At 34.8% G+C, this 11,216-nt stretch overlaps 1 protein-coding gene across 2 annotated transcripts in view; it reads right to left on the bottom strand.

Moving 5' to 3' along the window:
* Positions 1-5,699: 5,699 nt before the first annotated feature.
* LOC125653377 (copine-8-like) overlaps positions 5,700-11,216 on the bottom strand; it is a 23,669-nt gene continuing 18,152 nt past the window's right edge. For both annotated transcript variants that reach the window (XM_048882812.2, XM_048882813.2), the window contains exons 17-20: positions 9,009-9,111; positions 8,740-8,797; positions 8,256-8,329; positions 5,700-7,938 (exon numbers count right to left, since the gene is read on the bottom strand). In XM_048882812.2, the coding sequence (XP_048738769.2) occupies positions 7,591-7,938; positions 8,256-8,329; positions 8,740-8,797; positions 9,009-9,111 (583 nt within the window). In that variant the 3' untranslated portion in view covers positions 5,700-7,590. The remainder of the gene's footprint in view (positions 7,939-8,255; positions 8,330-8,739; positions 8,798-9,008; positions 9,112-11,216) is intronic.

Below are 11,216 nucleotides of genomic sequence, written 5' to 3' on the forward strand. Positions count from 1 at the left end.
CCACCACCTGGAAAGGCGCTACAGCACCCATAGAATAGATCAACCTCAATCTTTAGGAACTCTTGCGCGGATGGCATTTTTTCTAATAGAACATCATGACAGAGTCATGCTTTGGATTAATAGATATCATCATAAGCTTGGATCTCGCGACAACTGCAAATGTTATTACACTGATAAACTCTCAAACAAGAGTGATAAAAAGGTAGACGAAATTTTTATTCAGCCACATTGCATATCACTTCTTCCAACCCAGTTCTACCTTACAACGGACTTCATAGCTGTACAAGGGGTATGCTACGCACATTGGGCGCAGCAGGAATTTAACTATATGAAGAGTCTGGTAGAATCACATTGCAATGAACTACATGTTGATCCGGTAGACCTAACGGACGGCAACGAAATCGAACACAAGAAAATACCCATATAGCAAACCAAGATAGAAAATCATTCTCAAGTCATTGATTTAACAAAACTAGAAAGAGATTTTGATGAAGCTGTACTACAAAAAGAAGCACGACAAACGGAATTCTGGAAGAGCTGATACCACGAACAGTCGCAGCAAGCAAATGAGGCATTGGAAGCTATAAGGAATAGCGAAACATCACAAAAACAAGGTACATGACCAAAGATTCTACGAGTCAAAAATTGAGGACAAAAACAAAGAAATTGAAAAATATTATCAATATTGTTCAAAACGTATCTGCAAAACTAAACAGTGCTAAAGATGAAGTTGAGATTCAACTTGTCCGCAATGTTGGATCCCAGGGAGACTTACCAAACTCCACATGCTAATACCTGAACATCTACTCTCCCTTCAGTACTACTCATAGGGACTTCAAAGATCAAAGGTATTGTTTTTTGAAACGATTATGCATTCAGCAGCAGAGGTACATGAAGAAATGAAATACACCTCAAAGATGCAAGATACTTAGCTTCAAACCTTAACAGTTCTTCCAATGTGATGGATCTCCATGTTCTGACAAATTACTTAAAGCATCACACCCCACAGCATTGTGTTGAGGAAATCTCCTCCCTGACAACAGTTGTCAATGAGAAGTGATCTTTAACTATAAACTATGTTGTTATTTCATCTACAACGCCTGCATGTAGATACGATTCTATTGAGAATTCTACCAAGGGGCAGATCATCAACTTCTGAAGCCTGATCAATCTCACAACTCCTATAAGGAATACAAAATAGAGAGTTGGGCAAACACGGACCCCTGGATATATCAGAGTTGGCATGGGATAAGGTACCCAAGAGGAGTAAGCATCCCCTGTCAACCGGTCACACACCAATATTAATACCGATATAATATATTTATCGTACTATTTTTTTTTTCACGTAAGAACACAGACAAGCACGGCTATCGGTAATGACGCTTCTGGAATTAGAATCAGCTGTTTTGTTGTATTAGAATCGTCTCAAAACCAAAGTGATAGAAAGAGCGAATGAGATAAACAGAACATCTATGATTGAGCAATTTAATATTTGCTCTATCCAAGTCGTTGAAATTGTGATTTATTCGCTCGGCAAGCCTCACGAATAGATATACTAGTTCAATTCGTTGGATAGAGCATACATCAAATCAAGCAATATAGATTTCCTCTATATATTTATTTCGAATTTTGTCCTTGGATTCATAATTTGCTTCTCGTCATGAATTCTGTTCAAGAAAACAAATGTGTACTTCAATTTTTACTGAAGTTAATGTTCATTTGCAATCTTTTCCTTCTTTTTCACTCATGTGTATCTAGATTAACCTTTTAAAGAGTACATTTATATGTGTATGAATACTGCACACACCTAAACTTTTTTCTTTCGGTAGGTCAGTTAATCATGATCATCCGCTATCCACGTGCTTCATTTCCTGTGTTAGTGTATATTTGTACAATTTGGTGAAACTGACAACATCAAGCGTTGTTTTTGAATGCATAAAAATGAGAATTCGGACGAATCAAACCACAAGTAAACAGCTGACCCACGTTTTCTCAAGGAAATCGAAAACTATAATGAAGTTTTTGTGCTGAAACCCATTTAGGATATGATGCAAATATTCGTAATATTAGCCCTTTTCCTTATCAGCCAATCTGTAAAACAGCATCTTCACAGAATAACCGCCACTTTGGTTGCTTTGTAATTTCAAGAAAAACCTGAAATAAAACCTCAAGTAAAAATCCTAAACCATACAAATTATGAATACAAAAGCTCGATAAGGACATATTTTGATATGTCCTTATCGAGCCTTTGAATTCATAATTCAAAAATTGTATTGAACTAGATATAAACAAATATTGTATGGTAGGTAACATACTCCTTTGTGTAGATTTCAATACCGGTGTCGTAGCCCCCCCCCCCTCCCCCCGCAAAAACGGGCCCGGAATAGACATTCCCCCGGAAAGATGGGCCTGGCATAGAATTTCGCCCTAGAAAGAATTAACCCACCACCCCCCAGGAAAAACCGCCCCAGTATAGAATTTCCCCCTAAATGACAGTACGCTTTTCCCCCCTTCTTACGTTTTAGCTATGTATCTTTTTCCAGTTCTATTACTAGAATTCTCTTGCTTATCTAGACCCAGGAATTCTTCTTCTTCTTTTTATTTTGAGCAGGGTCTTGTGTATCACAATCATATCTTATGTTTGGGGGTTTTTTTTAAGGAAATTATTCAAATCGTGTAATGGTATATCAAAATTCATTCATACATCTCAAGTCTTTGCTGTTATCTACCAGTATCTAACATCTGAAATAGTGAAGTTGGGAAGAAGTTAATGTCTTTTTAATTTAAAATTTAAATAAACGGTTACTTTTATTTATACAGTACATCTAATTTACTTTTTAGATGTTTTTATTGTATATCTTTAAAGTCTTTTGGGAATTACTATACGCAATTCAAAGTTTTCAGCGTGTAAACCCAACTTCAACATCTCCAAAAAAAATTCCTTTATTTTATGAATATCGTAATATTAATGAGCGCATTTCTATTTCATTAAACTATAGCAATTTAACAGCACATATTTGTTTCTTTTTGTAACTTTTTTTGATTTCATTGATTATTATCTTCAATTGCATGGGTTTGCTTCATTCATATATTTATTCAAAAACTTCTACATGAGAAGAAAAAGATTCCGGTCGATGAAATCCAGAAACGGGAAATTCTATACCAGGGCGGTTTTTCCGCCCAGGGGGAAATTCTATACTGACTTTGTACATAGGGGGAAATTATATGCTGGAACGCTTTTACCCCCTATGGGGAAGATCTATCCCGGGTCCGTTTTTCCGGGGATGGGGGGGGGGTGTCTATGCGGGAGAAAAGTCTATGCTACAACACCCGGACAAGTATCCCATGCAGTAAATCAGAATAATCCTTGTAAATGATAGTAATTCCATGTACTTAATTAACGACCCAAGTAGAGTCCGAGGAAAATTACATAGATGTTCATAGATTACGAGACCCTTTTATCTTTTGAAAAGATACATGTTTTTGTGTAGTTCAGGAATCCAGTATCCTCTCAACAACAAAAAACTAAGTCGGAGAGGGTTACACTATTGTTGCTTTGGTACGGTAATTCATATTCATTCGTCCCATTGACTGGGATATCAAATACAATGTATGTTTAAAACTGAAGCATGATGTGTGTTTAGGTAGATTACCAAATTTGGAATTGATGCCAAGTTCCTTTAAACTATTCTTGTAATAATGAGCCTTACAAATAAAAGACAATGTTGTTTGTTCAACTTTAGGTAAAAAGAGGATGCATCGAGATAAAAGACACCATGCGTACGGAGTCCTCCACCTCTGCTTCGTACTTAGATATTTTATTGAAAATGGATATTAATGGCAAACTATATATAACAACTCAATTTTATTAAAAAAAAAAAAAAAAAAAAAAAAAGATTTCAACTTCTCCATCGTCAAGTTCCCATCTTTATGTAGTAATATTCCATTATCACCTGCATATGGTGTTTATATCTCTCAACTTATTCGATACGCAAGAGCTTGTTCTGCGTATGGTCAGTTTTTAGATCTAGGCAGGTTACTGACAAACACGTTGATGTTACAGGGGTTCAACACTCTTGTTTAAAGTCAGCATTTCGCAAATCCATGGCCGTTATAATAATCATGTTTACCCATAAAACTTATCATTGGGTCAAATACCAATTGTTAGGCCAGACCGTTCTTGGCACAGACTTTGACTACGGATTACTCCGTTTACCTGATCAAGACATAGAGCTAACGGCGGGAGTGACCGGTCGACAGGGAATGCTTACTCCTAGGCACCTGCTCCCGCATCTGATGTATCCAGGGGTCCGTGTTTGCCCAACTCCTTGGGGGATTTCTGAGATTAATCACTGTTCGTTATATGCGCCTTTCATGTATCCCTCCCGCACAAATTGCTACAACTGTTAGAAATCAGGCGCTTGTGACTGTAAACGTACATTCATTCGTGATCTGCCGATGACAAGCGTTCATGACGAATTATATTTCGAGTTCTCCAACATGGCAGTGGCGGATCCAGAAATTTTTCAAAGGCGGGGAGGATGGGCAAGTATGTACCTTTTCCAAGAAGGTGGGGGCTGTTTTGAATACCCTAAAATGACAAAAAATAAATTAGCCCTTGGGCGGAGGGTGCAACCCCGTAACCTCTCTCTAGGTCTGCCACCGCATTTAAACACCACATAATATAGTGATATATATTTAAGTGAAGAACCCTTAAGTCTTGTTTCTCATCCTTTTTTTTTTTTTTTTTTTTTAGAATTAGAACATATATACAATGAAATATATTCAAATGAAATAATAGTTACTTAGAGGAACGCTCACGAATCTAACAAACATTTCTCAAGCACGAAACAAGCTGGTATACAGTACGAAATCATTGATCACCTCCAAGTCCAATTGATATTCAGCATCAGGACCGGGTCAAGGAAATTTTAAGAGGGCCGGAGGGTGGGGGTGCAATCCAAAATAGTACCTTTTCTGCCCAAGGAAGAAGGAATATGCAGACCCCAAAATGACTATTTTGTTAACAATGTTTAACCAAGGTAGTGGGTAGGTTACAAACTCCTCATAATCCCACCACTGAGCGTGTGTGCATGTGTGTGATACTAATCTCCCACTCCACAATTAAAAATTATGATGTTGGTCATTGGTTTGGGTTTTATTTTTTTTTTGGGGGGGGGGGATTTTTTTCCCTTCTAATATTGATTTTATCCTAAATGAAAAGAAACATAACCACAAGTTGAAGCATTCGAACGTGTAACATTCTTTAAGTTTGTTTGCTTTGTTTTATGTCCCTTCGAGAATTTTTCATTCGCATCACGACCTCAGAACCTGTTGTCTGCAGATGCCTGGAAATTTTTAGTATAATTAACAAATATATGCATATAGAAATATGTCATGCTACTGGCTTACTTCATAACACTAGATGTTTTAAATTTTATAAAATACAAAAAAAAAAGAAAGATTTGTTTAAAGTTATTAAAGTTGAATTGTCAAAAGTTAATACAGACAGACATAGGGACAAAATAATTCACGAAGGGCTTCTGCATTTCCAACGTAGGGCCCAAAGAAAATGTTACCATCCTTAAAGATTTGGGATATTTGTGGTATTATAAATGTCACAATATGCTAAAACAAAGAATCCAATTGTATGAGGAAAAAAAGCTATCAAGTTGGATCAAAACAACAACAAAAACCACTTCATTCATATGTTTACTGCAGCATCATAACATCATGATATACATCATCTTTAAAATACAGTTAACATTTCTTAGACAAAATTAATTTTTAACAACAAAACAGAAATACGTGTATTTATGTACCTGAAGTTATCATAAATTTGAAGAAGAAAAAAAGGCGTAGCAAAACAAAAATATAATGCTAGTATAAGAAGTTACAGTTTGTAAAAGCCAGATCGTAAAACATAACTATCTTGTTCCTAACACAAGCTACTGCTGTGTGGACAGTGTGTATGGTTTAACAACTGTAACAATGCCGTGTGCAGAAGGACGACAAAAATACAAACATCATTATACAGAAATTTACAGACATAAAAACACAAAAAAAGACTATCAAAAAATGACTAGGTTCTGTCCTTGGTCATATAAAAGGAAGACAATGCAAATCATTCTAACACTTTTCAAAAGATCAAATTATGCAATTAAGCAAATTGTAAATTGACAGGTAGCCATTGTACAAACAAAGTTTATTGCACATTTCGTTTCTATAAATAAATGTCACACTACTGGTTCCTGTCCAATCTTTCCAGAGTTATTACAGAAATATATAAAGGATTCAAAAATGGAAGTCTGTTGGGTTTTTTTCCTTTTTAGTTTTTTAGTACTAGTCTAGATTTCCTAGGGCTTCTCTACACACAAAAATACAATACCCTGTACATTAAAATACTAAACTGTATACACATGTATTTATATTCATCATCAGCAATTCTTTATCTATCAGCTAATTAGACCCATTTTTACCATTAATCTTACAAATTAACATTCATTCAAACTCCATGAAACTGGTAAAGATGAATAAATGTTAATTATGTAATAAAACACAGATTCTCTTTTACAGAACTGTGGTGATGTCAATGTGCAACAATTTCATAAAATTTAATCTTTTTTAAAAATTGAACTTCGAAGATGAACATCACATTTTTTTTTCTTCCACATTCTTAAGTTGGAAAAAGTTTTCCACATCCAAGATCATCAATGCTAATTTTAAAATATTTTGTGTAATATAACATGATTCATCATATATATTAGTTTGTTGTGGGTAATGTATGCATGGTATACTTTTTCATGCTGCATTGCTGTGCAAAATGTGGGTCTACCACCATTTTGGACACAAAATGGGACAATTCACCTGTTTATTTTGTCACAGTTAAAGCTGAACTTCAGTAAGATAACAATCTGTAGTTCCTCACTTAGAAGTACTCTATAAAACAGTACCCTGCTTTCCTTTCTATGAACATTTCATACTAACATGAAAAACTGGGCAAAATAAAAACAAAAGTGTATCTTGTTCTTTAAAGGCAAAGAACTACTAAACAAAGTTAGGTTTGATTGAAACTAGAATCTTCTAACGAACATGAGTTACTTTAAACAGCAAGCTACAGTGAGGGCACCTGTTGTGTAGCAAGACAAATAGTCCGACTTGGATTATTATAAGAATTCTTTTTAACAGTACATATACTAGTTTGTAAAACTTCAACTTCGAAGTAAATAAAATTTTATTACTGTACAAAATGTAATTTTAATTCGAGGGAGGGGGGGGGGGGGATATATTTGCTAAAATAATTGTGGTAATAGTAGTATTTAATTTAACATAAAATTAAAACATTCAAGAAAAAGGAAAATTAAATCTACCATTGAGTAACATAATGTAATGATATGCATATATGTTCAGATTTTAATATCAACTTCATTTGGTATATTTGCTGAAGAAAAAACAAACCAAAAACCCCATACGATAAATGTTTTGGGTTATAACTTTCATCACACTACAAAATTACATGTAGAATACAAAAAATTTAAAAAAAAAACAATAACAAATCAGATATAATTGCAACTATTTGAAATCATTTGTTCACCAGGGCCCTTGTTGAGGATATGGACAAGCACCACCAGCACCTGCAGGAGGGGCACTAAGAGGGGCACTGGGGCCCCCTGGAGGAGGATTTGCCCATGCTGGCAAGGATCCCTGATTCTGAGGTGGAGGAGGGGGAGGCTGATTTTGTGCCTGGTTTTGCTGAGCTGGATTTTGACCAGGAAGTGCAATATCTGTCCTCGGTGGCTTTGGAGTAATCTTGTTGGCTTGCATGTATTGCACCACCTGTTGTGGGATTTCTGCCAGAACTTCCTTGGCAAGGGCTGCCTGAGAAACCTGAGTATTTCCTCCAAACTGTCCCCCAAGAAAATCTCGGAATGGAACAAACTGTTGAAAATATAATTATGAGGATACTAAAACTTTCAGAAAGAAAAGTCAAATTTTCTCTTCTTCAGAGCCCGGGAGCAATGTACAATACACAATATCCTCAATCTCACCTGTACTATGTCCTCAATCTCACCTGTACTATATCCTCAATCTCACCTGTACTATATGCTCAATCTCACCTGTACTATATCCTCAATCTCACCTGTACTATATGCTCAATCTCACCTGTACTATGTCCTCAATCTCACCTGTACTATATGCTCAATCTCACCTGTACTATGTCCTCAATCTCACCTGTACCATATGCTCAATCTCACCTGTACTATGTCTCGCACAGCATACTTTCCATTTGAACACAGTCTCTGCTCATCTGCATCTAACACATTCATTGCTGAAACATTTCAAAATGTATATAATGTTTCTGGATACTAGTATCAACTGTATCTGACTAATTCTTATGTAGTCTACATTATTTGTAAATTTCACAATAATTCAGAAAATCCATAGCACACTAACATCTGTAGTAGAGTCAAAGTATGTATACATTAAACTTAATTTTTTTTTTTACAATATTTGCTGAAAAACTGCATGACAAGTTTAGCAAATTTTACAGTTGGGGGAGTGTTCATTTAGAGATTGACATGCGTCAAACTCTCAACCAAGTCACACCTGTGACTTAAAATAGTTTTGACTGTTCTTTTACAAACACTGACCATTACAGGTAAGACTATTTGAGATAAAACATTATAAACTCTTAGTCCTATTTTATGATAAATACTGACAGGAACTCTATATAATCACCTGTAAAATCTGCATTTCCTACTCCCACAATAATGATGGAAAGGGGCAAGTGCGATGCCTGTTTGAAAAATTGAAAGAGAAAACATTTGTGAAACCCACTATAATACATGTCTTAAGCCTCATACATTCTACTTCAAATTGAAATTAAATGCCGAGTTGAACTTCACATTTTACAGACACCATTTTCTGATCTTGGTTTTTTATATTTTCATGTCATATTGATAAATCCGTTTGTAACAAGTATTTTCAGCAGAGTTTTTAAAGCTTACATTCACTATGGCATCAATGGTATTTCTCGTGTCTGTGATCTCGCCATCCGTCAGAATTAGCAGAACAAAATAATTCGAACCATCTCTTATGGACGCTGCAAATCTTAAGAAAGAAATCAAAAAAAAAAAAAAAAAGAATTTTTAATCAAAGTACAAAATGTACTCCTGGAGGCAGAACTTTTCAAACATTCAAAGAATTCAAAGTTTTTGGGCTTTTTATTTTTAAATTTCAATGTTGATTTATTTACACTGAATTTGTACAGTTAACATTGGTTCAATGAATTCATATATTCATTTATTTACTATATTCAGAGACTCAGGAATATGTCTTAACCTTCAGCTCCTCTAATCAGCGATGAACTTATCCATATAGTGCCTAGAACGCAATTAAGAATAGCGATGGTTGTTTCATAATGATCATGAACATTAAAACTTAAGTTTATTTTATTCATAAATATACAAAGTGTACAATGAATTGAAGAAAAAACCATGCATCTGTTTTTTCATATTATGCTATTTACATTTAATGATAGAAATCTTTCTGCATTGGAATTGAAAAAAAAACACCCCAGTTTTAGTATTATTTTATGCCTTTTTCTATGTATTTAATGTTCTTTGTTTTAGTTTGTTTTTATTGTGTTACATGTAAAGTTACATGTCAATCTCTTATGACTCAGCAAGTTGAACTAACTCCCCAAAAAGAATTATCATATATGACAAGTTTAACTCAAGATATGCAATCACATTCATGTCATTTAACCAATAGACATCTGATCTATTGCATGAGACAAAGGTGCAGGCAAATCTCATATTTCATACATAGCATCTGGACCCAATCTAACTGTGTGGATATCAGAAGATATTGTTAGGCCTTAATCTGTTCATTAAAATATTATCTACACAGTTTGTTTGAGGGGCAGTGTATGTAAAGTGAGCTATATTTAATACATTAATACTAATATATGTAATATGCCTTTTCAAAATATTAATAAGTTAAAATGTAGTATACCTATATATTGATGTCAGTCAAAAATACATTTTTTGTACATGGATTGATTTAAACATTATGTTTGTGGATGATTATGAAGAACAGTTCCATTAAAATATGAAATTTCTACAAATAATTCATTCTGCTATAGAAATATATAAAACACAGTCATAATCAAACACCATTTTCACATATTTCATTGATATCATTAATTTGCACATCACATCAGCAAATCTGTTTGATGACCTTTGCCCTCTAAGTTTCCCAACAAATGAACAGACATGAAATACCGTATTTTTGATCAAATATTGCTTTAAAAAATAAGTTTGAAATTATGTCCTTTTCTATGAGTGATTTTCACCTTAATAGATATTTTGATCAGAAATGCAAACAACAAATATCGGATCTTTTTGTAAGAAATTTCTGAAAGAACCCTTATGATGCCAATAATTTCCTTGCATCTACATTGCTTTTAAATTCCTTTCTTGAAACAAGAGGCCCATGGGCCACATCGCTCACCTGAGTCACCTTGGTCCATATCAGAAGATTTTCCATATCTATTTGCATGTAAAACCGTAGTCCCTATTATGGCCCCAAACCTTCCCCTGGAGGCCATGGTTTTTGCAAACTTGAATCTACACTATGTCAGAAAGCTTTCATGTAAATGTGAACTTCTTTCGCCCAATGGTTCTTGAGAAGAAGATTTTTAAAGATTTTTCCTATATATTTGTATGTAAAACTTTGACCCCCTATAGTGGCCCCATCCGACCCCCGGGGGCCATGATCTTAACAATTTATAATCTTCACTATATCAGGAAGCTTTCATATAAACCTCAGCTTTTCTGGCTCAGTGGTTCTTGAGAAGAAGATTTTAAAAGATTTTTCCTATAAATTTGTATGTAAAACTTTGATGCCCCCCTTGAGGCCCCATCCAATCCCCGGGGTCCATGATTTTAACAAACTTGAATCTGCACTATATAAAAAAAACAACAACAAAAAAACGAAAAAAAAACCACAAAAAAACTTTGACCTTTTGACCCCCTATTGTGGCCCCATCCGATCCCCGGGGGCCATGATTTTAACAATTTAGAATCTGTACTATATCAGGAAGCTTTCATATAAATCTCAGCTTTTCTGGCTTAGTGGTTCTTGGGAAAAAGATTTTTCCTATATATTTGTATGTAAAACTTTGATCCCCTATTGTGGCCCCATCCGACCCC

This window comes from Ostrea edulis, chromosome 7, assembly GCF_947568905.1.
Source record: "Ostrea edulis chromosome 7, xbOstEdul1.1, whole genome shotgun sequence".
Classification (NCBI taxonomy): Eukaryota; Metazoa; Mollusca; class Bivalvia; order Ostreida; family Ostreidae; genus Ostrea; species Ostrea edulis.